General features: G+C 53.5%; 1 protein-coding gene across 2 annotated transcripts; it reads right to left on the bottom strand.

Moving 5' to 3' along the window:
* Positions 1 to 1,140: 1,140 nt before the first annotated feature.
* SZRD1 (SUZ RNA binding domain containing 1) lies at positions 1,141 to 14,467 on the bottom strand. 2 transcript variants are annotated; one of them, XM_083876645.1, is made up of 4 exons: positions 14,342 to 14,467; positions 3,511 to 3,560; positions 2,343 to 2,597; positions 1,141 to 1,576 (listed from the first exon to the last, which is right to left on the bottom strand). In XM_083876645.1, exons 1-4 carry the CDS (start codon positions 14,429 to 14,431, stop codon positions 1,474 to 1,476), a joined length of 498 nt encoding a protein of 165 aa, XP_083732771.1. In that variant the 5' UTR covers positions 14,432 to 14,467; the 3' UTR covers positions 1,141 to 1,473. The 2 variants fall into 2 exon arrangements, with proteins under 2 accessions (XP_083732771.1, XP_083732772.1); XM_083876646.1 differs by having other exon boundaries at positions 2,343 to 2,594.
* Between the last annotated feature and the right edge of the window lie 1,182 nt (positions 14,468 to 15,649).

Here is a 15,649-nt window from a genome sequence, read left to right as displayed (position 1 = left end):
ACAGTTATTGCTGACATCCTTCTCCCTCCTGCTCCCTCCCGGAGCTCATCCCGGCCCCCGGCCCCCAGCCTGATGGGGATGAGTGAGATCCCCCAAAAGTCACCAGGATCCATGGGGGAATCCCAGGGGAATCCCACCCCACCCTGAACCAGCTGCAAGACTCGTTAAGGTTCCAGCGGATTGCTTGGATACACAGATAGTTTCCATTTTCCCGTTTCTGTGGGATTTCAGCCTCATTTCCACACAGGGCTTTTTATGCACATCAAGATTGGCTCATTCCCCCTAGAACCTACTGAAGGCAGCACGCAGATGCAGGAATCCATCAGGAACCACCCAGGTTTCCAGGTCCTGGCCCCTCCAGGAAGAGCATTTAGTGTTCATCCAATCCCTTGATATCGAGTGATCCTCAGCTTCATCCCGGGGGAACATCTCTATTCCTGGGGAGCAGCAGGCTCCCCATCCTCTTTCCAGGAGCTGGAGCAAGATGATCCCATCCCTGAAGCCTCGCTGCCTCCAGGGAGACAGAGGGATCATCCAGGCTTTCTTCAAGGCTGGTCTGGTTCCCAGTTCTACTATTCTGGGAGAGGTCATACTGTCCCTGCGCCACCGGGGCCAGACCCTCGGGATATCCCACTGCCCAACATCATGGCCGGAGCAGCGCCAGAGCCTCTCCTCCTCCTCACATCTCCCTAATTCTTCACCGCCCAGCCCTCCAAGGCTGGACAGCAGGCATTTTCACAGGGTCACTCTGCATTCCCTTCTCCACAAATACAAAAGAACCCAAAAAGGGTGTATCTTAAGTTTTCCTCAAAGCCAGCAGGGAATCAAAGCCAAGCTTTAACAGGAGTAAGATGTGAACTGGGTCCAACTCCGAGGTATCTGGGGGTATCCAGGAGTTCGCTTCCATGGCAGTAGAAATGGAGAAGAAGCATGAGCTTGTCATCCCCAAGCCATCACATTCATGGAAATCCATTGAAATTCCCTTCGGAACACTCAACTACCTCTCCAGATTCAAACAAATGGCTCAAACCCTTCCCACGCACTCCGTGGATCCGAGATACAGAAAACAAATAGAAAACCAAATAAATGAACCTAAAATCCTTGGAAACAGAACTCGTTCTGGAAGTGATGAGGACAACATGCGTGGCTGGGGAGGCTTCCCATCTTTTTTTTTTTTTCCTTAAATGCCAGGTTTTGAGTACAACAAACGTTATTGCTGGCGCTCGCTCCAACCCGAGTGGGACACACACAATTCCCTGCGCCTGGCTGAGTCCGGCACGGCCCCTTGTGTCCCCCTAGCCGTGGGGACGGCCCTGCTGGGATCGCTGCTCACAGTGGGTGGAGAGGGGAGGTCACAGTGCGTGGGGCTGAAGGTCACAGTGGGCAGAGCAAAAGGGTCACAGTGCAAATCACCCCGGGAGGTCCCCTGGCCCGGGTCCGTGTGTCCGTGCCGGCGGAACGGCGCCTCCGCCTCTATCTGCGCTGCTTGAAGCCCTGCGAGCCATCAGGGCCCAGTGGCTGCCGGATCACATTGTTGGGCTGCCTGGTGTCCTCAGGCTGCGAGATCCGCGGCGGCCTGCAGGGACAGAGGGGACACAGCTGAGCCTGGGGGTACAGGGCTGGGGCCTGTGGGGACACAGGGAGCAGGAGTGAGGGAATGAGGTGTGGAAATCCCAGTGTCTTCAGGAAACACCTGCACCCATGCTCTGGGGTCCTCAGCACAGGAAGGACATAGAACAAGTCCAAAGGAGCCTGCCAAGGTAATCAGAAGGATGGAGCAGCTCTGCTGTGAAGAAAGGTTGAGGGAATTGGGATTGTTCAGCCTAGAGCAGAGAACCTCTGGGGTGACCTAACTGTGGCCTTCCAGTGCCTGAAGCGGCCAACAGGAAAGATGGAGGAACTCTGAACATGAGCCTGGAGAGACAGGCCAAGTGGGAATGGATTCCCACTGCCAGAGGGCAGGAATGGATTGGACATTGGGAAGGAATTCCTCCTTGTGAGTGTGGGGAGGCCCTCGCACAGGTTGCCCAGAGAAGCTGTGGCCGCCTCATCCCTGGAAGTGTTCCAAGGGCACACGGCTGTGGCACCTGGGTGGGGACACATTCAGTGGGGAACACAGCAGTGCCAGTCAATGGTTGCATTCTGATCCTGGAGGGCTTTTTCCAACCTGAACGATTCCATGATTTACGGCCTTACCAGGCACTTCCCCTCACTCCCACGTAGCTCAGGCTCTGCTAACAGAGCCCTCCTCTCTCTGTGCTGGCCTGGCTGCACTCCCCAAGGAGCCCATCCCGACCAGTGCCAGGCAGGAATTCCCCAGAAGCCCACGGGGCTGCTCTCACCTGTCCAGGATGGGCTTCTCCTGCTCCTCCTCAGGGCTGGCACTGCCCAGGATGCGTTTTCTGGCCTCAGCGTACTCGGCCTCGCGCTGCGCCAGCGATTTGACGGGGAAGGCCGGGCGGCTGGCGGAGTTGGGGTTGCTGAGGACACCGTTGGTCGTGGGCCGCTTGAGGATGCGGATCTGGGGTGGAGGCCCCGTGGGAAGGCTCTCGTCCTGGATCACTATCGGCACTTTGGGAGGAGATGTGGACTTTCTGCTGTGGGGAAGAAAAACATGGGGTTGGTGCTTGTTTTCCACAGGGGTTTTCTGCCTGGCATGTGAATTCCTCATGCTCAGGTGGCGTTCCTGTGATTAAGAGCAGCCTGGAATAATTAAAAACCTCGTTATAGTTGTAACTCTAAACTGGAGCAGTGGAATAGTGGAAAGAGATGGAAAATCAGTCCCTGCTGTGTTTGACAACATTAAGCTCTACTGAAGGAAAGGGAACAGACACTGGGTAAAGTTTTAGCATTTCTAGTCAAAGATATTGGTACAAGCACCTTGATTTCATTCCCTGCAAGGATTTCTAGGGCTCCTCTCACCAGGATGACCCAGCCTGGTGTGTCACTCCAACTCTGCAATTTCATTCCTCAGAGCCAGCCTTGGCCCCAGCTCACCATCTGAATGTTCTATAGTCCCTTTTTTGTGTGGAACTCCCAGAGGATAAATCCCATGACTCTCTAATAATCAAAGGGGAAAAAAGCCCCAACAACAAAGGACTTGTCAGCAGTGATTAAAAACACTTCTAGTAGGAGAAAATGACACACCACTGCCCAGACCCAAAGGAAGCAGGAAAAGAAATTCTCCCTGATGCAAGACACAGTGAGTCAATCCAGAGTCAAGAGCTGGGATTACCTGACTCACCCATTTCATCCTGTGAGTGCCTCTTCCTTACACAGCTTCCCCCAAGCTGGAGCTACATCCAGTCTGCAGGAGCTGGCTCTGAAATCAAACCACTCTCAGAAGCTTTCTGCTGCCCTGCCATGGTTCCGAAGGGCCACCTAGTGGCACGGAGAGAGAAATTCCCTAATTCTCAACTCCAACCCAGCACTCCCTGTCAGTTTGAAGCTGTTTCCCCACTACTCCCACTTCCCAGGCCGTTTTTCACCTCAGGAAAATCAAGATTTTACCTCTCCTTCTGCGTGATCTTCAGCTTCTTTTCCAACCGTCTGTCTATTTCCTTGAAAAGAAAGAGAGAAAAGTAAAGCCACAAAGTTTTTAATAAAATGAAGGCGTATCTCAGTTTGGAGGTCCAAGTTTGAGCCTGTCTGGGCACATATTTAATTTCACTCTTCCGAATACTAATCTATAAAGGGAGAAGGTAGTGTGTGATTCCATCTGAGGATGACTTGGGAATGAAGAGGCAGGGAAAAGCAAAGCCACCTTGGATAACCCACGAGAAAAGCAAAACCAGAACAAGTATTTTGCTGTAACCAGGAGTACACCCACAGCAGGCCATGGATCCAGCGCAGGATGCTCATCGCTCATTTTAACCACTTCAGCTGGCAAAAAAAACCTATGAAGGTAAAACCCCACAGGATTCCACAGCAAGGTATTCCTGGATCCAGGCGGGGACCAGGCCAAACCTGCCAGGAAGAAGAGCCTTGGTGGGGGCGATCCACAGGCACGATTCCAGGGGGAATTGAGTCCTGAGCCTACAGCCGTGGGCAGGGCTGGCCAGCAGGGCCACATTCCTGCCAGGAGAAGGCCCTGCCCTGCCCTACAGGCATGCAGGGAGCCTCCCTGTGCTGCTCAGTGCCTTTCCACACACCAGAGTCACCCATCGAGTCACCCATCAGCAGAGAGACACGTTAATCACTGCCAGCCTCACTGCCAGCCGGGTCTGAGCGTGTCAGCCTCTGCCTGAGGCTGGCATCCACCTCAGCAAAGGTGTTGTAACCGGAGCAATTATGCAGAGAAACTCAACCAAGGAGGAGAACGAAGCCAGGTTTCAACCCTCCTGCAGGTGACCTGCCTCAACCCCACGAGTATTTTTAGATCCTCACAGCAGCTCTGTTAAGAGGCTCCAAAACAACATTTTGTGTTTGATTTAATCATCAAGGAAGGGGGAAAAACACTACCTGAGAGTGTCCTACTTTAGCCAGCTGATAAATGGCACTATATAAGGAAATTCCAAACTTCTGGCAGGAGGCAGCTGCTCTACTTTGAGGCCTGGCTGCTTCCCCATGCTACCAGCAGGAACTACAGCAGGCACAGCTCAGGAAAGGAACAGGTTTGGACAGAAATTCTCTGCTCCTGTGAGCAGGGAAGGAGCACAAGTCACTACAAGATGCCAAACCACAGTGTTGGCTGTTGGTCATACAGGCCATGGCAGCCTCCACCTAGAAGGGAAAAAATCAGTTCAGGAAGATAAAAGGTGGGTGGGAGGTTGAGTTTCCTACCCAACCCTGTCCTGGGAGGTAACAAAACCAGGCAGAGCTTCACAAGGCAAGTCCCAGCCAGAGCCTCCTGGGGAGGCCAAACACCTGCAGTTTCCTTCCTCTTCAAGGGGACTAGGAAGGTGGAAAATCCCATCCCAGTGCCACTCAAGGGAGAGGAAAATGCGTATGAGCTGCTTCCTGCCCCCCAAGAGAGGCATGGGAACAGGCAGCAGGGGAGTGGATATCCCAGTGAGGATGGAGATGTTGTGGAGCAGCTGGTGGCAAACAATGGAGGCTGAACTGAGGGGAAGGGGCTGGATCCTCACTGAGCCAGCACAAGTGACATCGTGGTCTTGAAACCACATTTTCAGCCTCCAAGAGCTCACCACGACTCCCAGTCCCTCTTAGAATATCCCCTATTAAATACTGCAGGGCATGGGGGAGAGACACGACATGAAAATGGGGTGAAAAGGGAGGACAACACACTCAGGAGCCTCTCAAATCATTTCACTCCAGAAAAAACAGGACTGCTGAGCCCTCAGGCGGGACCATGGGCACAGAGTTGTCACAAGCCACACGGCAACCCTAGGGAAGGCTCTGTTCTGCTCCCTCCTTCAAGGCAGAGGAAAGGCAGCCTCAGCAAAAGTCACGTTCCTACACTGCTGGTGGCTCTGAGGTGAGCCTCAGGGCTGCAGCTGTGGTCTGACTGTGAGGTGCTGCAATAGCAGAGTGTCACCTCCACCCCAGCACCTAAGAACAGGTCACTGTCACTGAGCCCCAGCATTGCCAGACGGCACATCCCCACACACTCCAGATGCTCCAACCACAACCTGCAGGCCCCCCTGCCAGAGAAAAAATGAAGTTCTTTACCCTGCTCAACACAAAAACTTATTCCAAGGAATCCTTCAAAACCATCACAATTCCTTTACAGCCTCTTTCCCACTCCAGAGCAGGTCACTTTCAGCAAAATTCTTGGTGTCTTTGTATCCAAAGCCCCAAAATTGCCAGTGGTCAGAAGCAAATACGTGGTCCTGGATCATAAACCAGTGCCAACACACTCAGCAGCTGCTCCGTGCTTGCAGAGCTCCTTGCCAAGGATCACATGGGATCACAGAGACTGGAGAAGACCCTGGATCACTGAGTCCACTCTGTGCCTGATCTGCATCCTGTCCCCAGCCCAGTAAGTGCCACATCCAAGCCTTCCTTGGACACCTCCACGGATGGGCACTCCAAATCTCCCCAGGCAGCCCCTGCCAAGGCCTGACCACCCTTTCCATGCAGAAATTCCTCCTGATGTCCAACCTGAGCCTTCCCTGCCACAGCTGAGGCTGTTCCTTCTCCTCCTGTCTCTGTTCCCTGGGAGCAGAGCCCGACCTCCCTGGCTGTCCCCTCCTGTCAGGGAGTTGTGCAGAGCCACAAGGTCCCCCCTGAGCCTCCTTTTCTCCAGGCTGAGCCCCTTTCCCAGCTCCCTCAGCTGCTCTTGGGGCTCCAGAGTCTTCCCCAGCTCTGTTCCCTTCCCTGGACACACTCCAGCCCCTCAGTTTCCTTCTTGCCACAAGGGTCCCAGGACAGGAGATGCCTCAACAGAGGGGACAGGCCCTGCCCTGGGCCTATGCCCACTCCAGGCTGGCACAAGGAGCAAAGCCAGGAGCAGTTAAAATATTTTCTAAATTCCAGCCTCAGCAGCTGATGGAAGCACTGTGCTCTCTGAGGAACACGAGGCTTTCTCCCCATGTAGGGATCTTGGCAGAATAACATAATCCAACCATTCACACCAAACACACACAAACCCCTCCCACCCATCCCAACAACTGCCAGTCTTCCAGGATCCATGGAATTCCTGGCACTGCTCAGGGGATTCCAGCTGCCTCTAGACATCCACAGAACTTTGGGGTACAAAGTCTCCCTTTGTGTTTAAATAGATGGCCAAAAGCAGCTCCCCACCTCACATACCTCTTGGTGTGTCAGAAATTGTGTTTTCTTTTAAACACAGGCACTGACTCCACATTTTCCAGGAAGCTCAGTGTTCATTACTAGGATGTTTGGAATTGTAGGAATGGAGCCTTTGAACACCATGTGCAGAGCCAGCCCCAGCCATGAGCTCGTGACAGGGATCACCGCACCAATTTAAAAGTAGAATCACCTTGGCACTGCTCATTTTTAATTAAAATCAAATCCCTGCTCCTGCTCCACACAGACCCATCCGTCTGCTGATGTCATTCTCTCTCCTCTGCTGTGTCACATTGTCACCGTGTGGGTAAGGAGATAAAATTAGGAGCTGACTTGGACGGCAAGTGCCAGAGGCACTACAAGCACCACAGGCATGAGCTGTCTGCAGAGGCAGCTGGATTTGGCATCCGAGGACCTGGACAGGTCACTATGGACAAACCCCAGTTATCCATCACCTGAGGGGCTCTTCCAACTCCCCCTTCCCAGACAAACTTATCTGTATCACCAAAAACTAAGCCTGGTTCACATCCCATGCAAAACCCCCTCCCCAAAGATTAGTGAGGAATCTCACCCACCTATTTTTAGGGCTATTATTTGTGGATGCAAAACAGGACCCAAACAAACAGCCTGAAGGAGACTCTGTTCTCTGACATTTAGGCTGCATTTGTGGACAAGGACGTCATGGAAACTGAGCTCCAGCCCCATCACAGCCATCCTTCCTACCCCCATCCCTGAAAAAAAAAGCAAAGAGGATCTATAACACCCCTGGAATGCAGACATGGATCCCAGGACACAAAGCTGTTGCTCAGAACCCACATTCCCATGGCCTGGTACCCTAAAGAGCCACTCCAGCCATAAAGCTGATAGCTTGGAGGTGAGCTGGAGACCCTCAGCACCCCAGGAACGTGTCCTTCAGGAAAGGACAGCCCTGCGGAGCCTCCATGGGATGGAAGCACATTCCCAAGCAAAACCAGAATATTGCAAAGCACAGGGGCCCAAGTCAGCCATGCTGTTGTCCAAAGAACCTTTTGGGACTGCAATGCTCTGGACAGCTACAAAGCATTATCCCCCCATCCCTGCCAGCAGGGACTCTCCAAAACCGATAAACACTGATAGCTCCAAGCTCAGCTGATCCGGGGAACGAATAACAGGATAAATCCTGTCTGGTTTTTATCCCAAGTTTAGTGAGTGACCACAACTCAAGGTGTGAGGAGGGCAGAGACTTTGTAAAAATCACTTACACTGGGTGGGTATTTCCCCCCCTTCCTCCAAAATTCCTCTGCAGAAATCCAGGAGTGATCCCTACCACAGCACAGGGCACATCCTGGTGCTCTCCTGGATCTCTGATAATATTCCAAAGCTCTGGAAAACCATTAACCACATTCTCTGCGGTATTTACCCCCAGCACAACCTTCTATCCCTTCTCACTCCAATATCATGGAATGTTAAACCCCAGAACAAGTGAACTTAGGCTGGAGCTGGATCCTCCCAAAACCATGGCCTTGTCTGCTCATTACAGCACCACTGGATGCTCTGGAAAATTCTAGACAGAGGCAAACCCCAAAGCCTGGGTAATGTTCTTTTCTTTAGGAAATAAAAACAAGTTTTAAGATCTGAGGTCACCAAAGCTGTTGATAGTGACCTGAACCTGGAACTGCTTCTGCAAAAGACCATCAAGCAATAGCAGATGTGGGCAGTCCCTGATCTCCTCATTATCCACCTATTTCTCTCCTCCAAAGATAAATTCATCTATTAATTACTGCAACATTCCAATTTGTGAGGCTACTGGGAATCAGCCTGCTGCATTAATTCCTTCTCCCAGTCGCTCTGCCATGCTGAGGCCTGGCAGTGCCTGGCCCAGGACAGCCCCAGGTGTTTTTGTCTCCATGGGTAGATCCTGCTCCTCGGCACCAGGGGATTGAGAAACAGGACATGGAGACAGGGAACAAGCCTGGCAGTGTCACACAGCATTCCCAGCACGGATGTTTATGGTGGGGGAAGCACTCGGGAGAGCAGCAGCTCCTTCTCCCTTGCTGAAATATCCCCAAACCAACTCTCATTTCCCACTGTTCATTCCCAGCCTCCAAACTTCTCATTTCTTAACAAAAACCTTCCCTCTGCCCAAGCAACACTGAGCAGCACAAACAGTAACTTCCAGTCCCAGTTTCAATACTTTTTTGGATCTGTTACAGCACCTAAAGCAAACATTTGGTGAAAGTTTGCCTAAAATCTTTTTTGGTGGGGGAAGTCCAAATCCATTCTGGGCTCATCCCAGCACAATGGCAGCAGGAGAGGGGAGATTCTGTCCCTCTGCCCTGCTCAGGTGAAACCCCACCTGCAGAGCTGCCCCAGCCCTGGGGACCAGCACAGGGAGGATCTGGAGCTGCTGGAGAGAGTCCAGAGGCACCAGGATGATCCCAGGGATGGAGCTGCTCTGCTGGGAGGAAAGGCTGAGGAAGCTGGGGGTGTTTACCCAGAGAAGAAAAGATCCAGGGAGAACTCAGAGCCCCTTCCAGGGCCTGAAGGGACTCCAGGAGAGCTGGAGAGGCAACTGGGGACAGGGGATGGAGGGACAGGACACAGGGAATGGCTTCCCACTGCCAGAGGTCAGAGCTAGACAAGATATTGGGAAGGAATTACTCCCTGGGAAGGTGGGGAGACCCTGGCACAGGGTGCCCAGGGAAGCTGTGGCTTCCCCTGGATCCCTGGCCAGGCCAGGCAAGATGGGGCTTGGACTACCCTGGGACAATGGAAAGTCTCCCTGCCCATGGCCGGACATGGAAAGCTCTTTAAGGTCCCTCCAAGCCAAACTATTTTGGGATTCCATGACCCTCATAGCCCTGACAGCAAAAACAAACCTCAGTTTTCCTCATGGACACAGTTCCTGCACACTCCAACCTCGTTACTGCGGCCTCTGACCACAGTGGCCATTAGCAGAGGAAGGTCACAGCGTCACACTCCAAAATATTTCCCTCCTGACTCTGCTGGACTTCAATCCCATTCAGCAACTCCAAGTGACAGGACTTCAGATCCAGTGACCTGGAGCCTTTGTGGCAGATGACAGCCACCCCACCCTCACAGGTTCATTTAGGTGACAGACAAGAAGCATTCTGCCACCTCAGGTAACCTGTCCTCTCTGAGTGCCGTGACACAAGCAGGGGACAAGCCCCAGCCCCCAGGCCAGGACAAAGTCCATTCCCAGCCTTTGGCTGCTCCCATCCTCTCGGAGTGGCTATTAGCTGGGACACAAGGCAGCTTTTCTCTTCCTGGGGGGACTGGTGAGGCACAGCTGGGATCAGTGGGTGCCACTGGGGAGGCTGCAGGCAGCAGCTGGGAATCTGCAAATCCCAGGGGGACAAAAGACACACAAGGAGATTAATTCCATTGGTTTTTTTAACCTGTTTTAGATTGCCAGAGTAATGTTTGACCTGCGAAGAATCAGGAAATTTCCTGAGCTGGAAGGGACCCACAAGGATCAGAGTCCAATCCCTGGCCCTGCACAGACACCCCAGCAATACCACCTTGTCCAAAAGCTCCTGGAGCTCTGGCAGTCTCAGGGCTGTTCCCATTCCCTGGGGAGCCTGGGCAGTGCCCAGCACTCTCTGGGGGAAGAACCTCTCCCTGATCTCCTACCTAACCCTCCCCGGCACAGCTCCAGCCAGTGTCCCACAGTCCTGTCCCTGCTCACAGGGCAGAGATCAGAGCTGTCTCTCCCCTTGGGATGAAGCTGAAAGAGATTCTGACCTGAAATCAATTACTAAGACTCTGACACACTTAAATTTTAATTGGCAAAGAAATAACCAATGAATCCATCTGTCAAGCACCAATTCCAAGCTGAGGATCACCCATGACCATGGATACACTCCACGGTCATGGAGTTCTGGAGCCCAGCTTCCCCCCTAACATTTAATTACTGCTTTAACCAGGTGAACAGACCTAAGTCTCACCAATGAACACATTGGTGTTCATTGTGTGAGACCTAAGTCTCACAATGAACTCTCATTTGTGTTTTCTAGGCTGGGCCACACAACACATCAGAAAAACAAACCAGGAATTAAGCCCCATTAGTGTTTTCTGACCCAGATTGGCCTGTGAAGCCCTTTCCACCCTTACTCCTAAGTCAGACAACTCACACGTTACTCATGCCGTGGTTTTCCATGTGTAACTCCCAGACAAGCAAAACCTCCCCATTCCACAGACATTCCAGGCTCTAATTAGACACCAGGGAGGTGACAGGGATTCAGAGCCCCCACAGAGCTCTGCTGCACCCTGTGGCCCTGGGATTCCCAGGACAAGCAACACTGCCAGAGGAGAGGGCACCTGCCTGTCATGGTCCCTCAGGGGTGGCACATTCCCAAGGAGCTGCTCCGTTTTTGGGGCAATTCTGATGGCACAAGACCAAGAGACAAATGGAAGCCACATTAAACATCCACAGGAGGATTTGTTTTAAAGCTCCCTGAGTGACCAAACTGAAGCAGAAGGACTGTGTCAGGTTTCTGGAGCATTTCTTCAACCTAATGAGGTTTTCCTGGTACCTGATTTGGGAAAGCTGCAAGAGAGAAATGAAGTGAATTTTACTTAGGAGACCATGAGATCTCTGCTCAGTCAAACCTTTAAGGCTTGAGCAGAAGTTCTCAGCCTCACCAAAAACTACAAACACAAACCCCTAGAACTAAAAATCTGATATATTTGCTTTTCCAAGCTTTGCCCACCCTGTGGGCAGAATATTGAAAAATTACATGCTGGACACAGGCAATTTGTCCCAAAAACCTACCATGGATCTCCTGCTACATCTCTACTGTTCCCTCGTGTGCTGAAGAACCTACAAAATTAAATAACTCAGGTTCTCAACAGTGCGAAGTATCAGCATCACAGAATGAGAGATGGTTTGGGCTGGAAGGGTTCTTCTTAAAACCCACCCAGTGCCACCCCTGCCATGGGCAAGGAGACTTTCCACCGTTCCGGAGTGCTCCAAGCCCTGCCCAGCCTGGCCTTGCACACTTCCAGGGATCCAGGGGCAGCCACAGCTTCTCTGGGCAACTGGTGCCAGGGCCTTCCCTCCCTCACAGGGAGGAATTTCTTCCCAATATCCCACTTAAACCTGCCCATTCCCTCTTGTCCTGGCACTGTCAGAACAGGATGTGTTTGAAGCTGTTCCTTGGCATCTCTGTTCTATTGCAGCCCCCTCCTGAGCACCAACCACGACTGCCAAGCCATGTACCTTTATGTTGGGATTCATCTTGTGCTGCCTTGGGCAGAAGAAAATCACAGAACCATGGAATGTCCTCAGCTGGAAGGGACCCACAGGGATCAGAGTCCAACTCCTGGCCCTGCACAGACAATCCCACCCTGGGCATCCCTGGCAGTGCTGTCCAAACACTCCTGGAGCTCTGGCAGCCTCGGGGCCATTCCCTGGGGAGCCTGGGGAGTGCCCAGCACCCTCTGCGGAAGAACTTCTCCCTGGTCTCCAACCTAAACCCTCTTGGCACAGCTCTAGGCCTTCCCTCAGCCCTGTCCCTGCTCACAGGACAGAGACCAGAGCTGCCCCTCAGGAGGCTTCGCAGGTGCTGCTGGTGCTACAGGAGAGCCTCCTCCTGCCCCCATTCCTCTTTCCCCACCTACTACCTCCTGTAGCTGTGACTTTGGGACACCTGAATGTCCCCAGCTACACCAGCATCCATCAGGACTACAAGAACTATGAGACAAAGAGGGACTGGGCTTTTCTGCGCTCCATCCTGCTCAGCATCCCTCTTCCTGTGGGCACCAGCAGCAGCTCCAGGGCTCCTTCCTGCCAGGCACAGAGTGAAATCCCCTTCCTGACCCCCAGGGATGGCCCAGGGCAGCTCCTAGCTCCTGCCCCCTCTCCCACCCTGCACAGGCAGCTCACTTCCCACAGTCCTCCAACCATTCCCACAGGCATCCAGAGCCCAACAACTGCAACAGCAGCTGCTCCTTCTGCCAGGCCTACAGGGAGCTGAGGGAACTGGGAAAGGGGCTCAGCCTGGAGAAAAGGAGGCTCAGGGGGGACCTTGTGGCTCTGCACAACTCCCTGACATGAGGAGACAGCCAGGAGGGTCGGGCTCTGCTCCCAGGGAACAGAGACAGGAGGAGAAGGAACAGCCTCAGCTGTGGCAGGGAAGGCTCAGGTTGGACATCAGGAGGAATTTCTGCATGGAAAGGGTGGTCAGGCCTTGGCAGGGGCTGCCTGGGGAGATTTGGAGTGCCCATCCGTGGAGGTGTCCAAGGAAGGCCTGGATGTGGCACTCAGTGCTCTGGGGAGAAGGTGGGCATCAAGGACAGGGTAGACTTGATAATCCTGAAGGGCTTTTCCAACCTCAAGGATCATGTGATTCCCCAGGGAATCTCCCTGCTCACCAACACAAGCACCATTGAGGTTATGAGCATGAATAACCAGCAGTTCGGACTGGAAAAGGGTGTGAGAAAGGGCAAGTGACAGGGATTTTTCCTTCTAAGGAAAAGCACCTGAGAGATACCAGCAGGAAGGACAAACTGGGAAGACGCTCCATGGCAGGACTGGAGCAGTGGGACCATTTTAAACCATTACTCAAGGCCACAGTCATTAGCTCCCGAGGCTCCAGCCATGCCCCTGCATGGAGCGGTTTTGGGAGCTCTGGAATTAACTCCGACGCCGAGCACGAGGCTCCCGCTGGGTGCAGCCCCCAGCCTTGGCAGGAGGGGCCGGCGAGCGGCTCCGCTGCCAGCCTGGCACTGGCCCCTCTCGGGCGTTGAGTTACAGCCTCTATTTTGCTCCCCTGCCTCTGGCCAGGTGTAACTCAATCCCTTGCCCACAATCCCGTTCAGGCTCCTCACCGAGGCCCTGTCCGGAGGTCCTTCTGCCCTCTGATCCTCAACGACCCCGAGGAACTCATTAAAAGCAGAGTTTGCTTGGCGGAGTTTCCTCTCCTCGCGAACACTGCGCAGTGCACCCGCCCACACTCCTGCTAAAACAGTCACTATATTTGCAAGCACAGCACTCACAAATCCTCGGGGTCTCTCAGCGTGACAGACACGATGCCGATTCCAGCTCCTGAGCCGCTGTTAAAGCAGGGGCCCAGCTCCACGAGGCCAGGCTGGGACTTCCCCCGTTCTGCCCGAGTGAAGGAGCACGTTCCGATCAAGGGGCAAAAGGCTTTTGAGTGTGCGTGCGTCCGCAGCCCCCGGGCTGTCCCCACAGTCCCGCCAGGGTCATGGCCACGCTGGGCACGCACGTTTTGGCTCTGCTCGCCGCCCTCCTGCTTCACCTCCCCCGGCAACCGGAGCTTTCTGCGGGGCTGGGCCGCGACCCCGCTGAGCCTCCGCTGCCGCCTCGGCCGCAGCCTCGCCGGGCCGAGGGGGTTTGGACACCGAGGAGCACACGGGGCGCCGGAGGACGGGCAAGGAGCTGCTCCAAGGAGGAACCTGAAGGGGGAGTGAAGAACCGGCGAGCAGCGGGGCTGGGGGCGGCCCGCAGCCCCCCGCTCCGAGAGAGGCCGCGGCCCCTTTAAGAGGCCTAGCAGCGCCGCAGAGCCGCCGCGCCGCCAGACACGTCCCGCCGCCTCCTCAGGCGGCGCCGCGCCGCCCGCCCGCGTCCCCCCGGCCTCACTCCACCGTCCCGCACCGCCGCCCTCACCCCACTGTCGGCCGCCTCCTCCCAGCTCTCCGCGACCTCCTCATCTTCCATTTTAATTCCCGTCCGCTGCCGGGCCCGCGCCCCGCGCATGCGCGCTCCGCCCGCCGCCCCGCGCCCGGCAACGCACGCGCAGGGCGCGGAAAGGGCGGGAAGCGGGGGCGGGGATTCTGTGCCACAGCGCCCCCTGGCGGCCGGGAGGACCGAGCTCAGGGCAAATGTTGAGGCCTTTTCCCTTAATTTTGGTGTTTTCCTAAAATTTCGAAGTGTTTTCCCTTACTTTGGACGTGTTTTCCCTATGAGGTATTTTCCCACAATTGAGAGGAGTTTTCCCTTAATTTTGAGGTGTTTTCCCTTGATTTTGGTGTGTTCTCTCTTAATTTTGGGGTCTTTTGTGTTTTCCTATAGTTTTGTTTAGATCTTGGGGTGTTTCCCCTTAATTTTTGGGTCTCTTTTCTTAGTTTTGGGGCGTTTTCTCTTAATTTTGGGTAGTTTCTCCCTAATTTTGGGCTATTGGACAAATGTCTCCCCAAATTTAGGCTATTTCAGCCCACAATCCAACCTCTGGTCCCTTCTGCAGACATCAAGGTGTCCATGTGTCCTTCCATCCTCCAATTTATGCCTCTTAATTTAAGCCCAAGGCTGCTCTTATGGAATAAAGGATCAGCTTCAGCTTTCAGAGCATCAAAAATTCTTCAAGACTGTAGTGGTGTGGACCCATAATTTCTTAAACCTTTCTCATTTATATCCAAGATATTCACCACACCAATGTTCTCCCTTGAGCTTTCAGCTATACAAAGGTTTTTGGGGTGGGATTTGGATTTCCTTTTCTTCACTCAAAAATTAACTGCCCCTTCAGTATCCTAAAATAAAACCAATTTTCAAACAAGTTAGAGAGCCTGTCCTTAAATCCTTAACTTTTCTCCCAAATTCCCACCCAAGAGCCAGAGTCGCCGGCAGATGGCGACGGGATTCCTAAAAATATTGCAATAAACCTCCAGCTAAAATAAATCCTGATCCCTGTGGTCTTCCCCAACCCTCAGTCTCCTGCTGCTCTGCCAAGCCCAACATTTTGGCAGGGAACCTCCAGACACCCCTACAGGTGGATTTGGGGGGACTGTTTATCTAAAGTGGAACTGTTGGAGGGGATCTGGGGGCTGTGCACTGCTCCAGGGGTGTTAAATCCTTAGATTTCAACTCTTTTGGCAGCTCAGCAGGATGGAATACGGTGTTTCCCCTCCTTGGGAATGCTGCCCATGGAGGAAAAGTTGCAGCAGCCTTGGATTGCTCCTACCCATCCTCTGGGATTTT

Source organism: Zosterops lateralis, assembly GCF_965231275.1.
Source record: "Zosterops lateralis genome assembly, chromosome: 22".
NCBI lineage: Eukaryota > Metazoa > Chordata > Aves > Passeriformes > Zosteropidae > Zosterops > Zosterops lateralis.
Note: the sequence above shows the minus strand (reverse complement) of the source record. Positions and strands in the feature narration are given on the sequence as shown.

What these genes read in the sequence shown, in the direction of transcription:
- SZRD1 (XM_083876645.1), bottom strand. Translation starts at nt 14,431, where the DNA reads ATGCGCGGGGCGCGGGCCCGGCAGCGGACGGGAATTAAAATGGAAGAT. An exon ending in AAGATCACGCAGAAGGAGAG is followed by an intron (nt 2,598 to 3,510) that starts GTAAAATCTTGA and finishes TCTTCCCCACAG; the next exon opens with CAGAAAGTCCACATCTCCTC. An exon ending in GAGAAGCCCATCCTGGACAG is followed by an intron (nt 1,577 to 2,342) that starts GTGAGAGCAGCC and finishes CTGTCCCTGCAG; the next exon opens with GCCGCCGCGGATCTCGCAGC.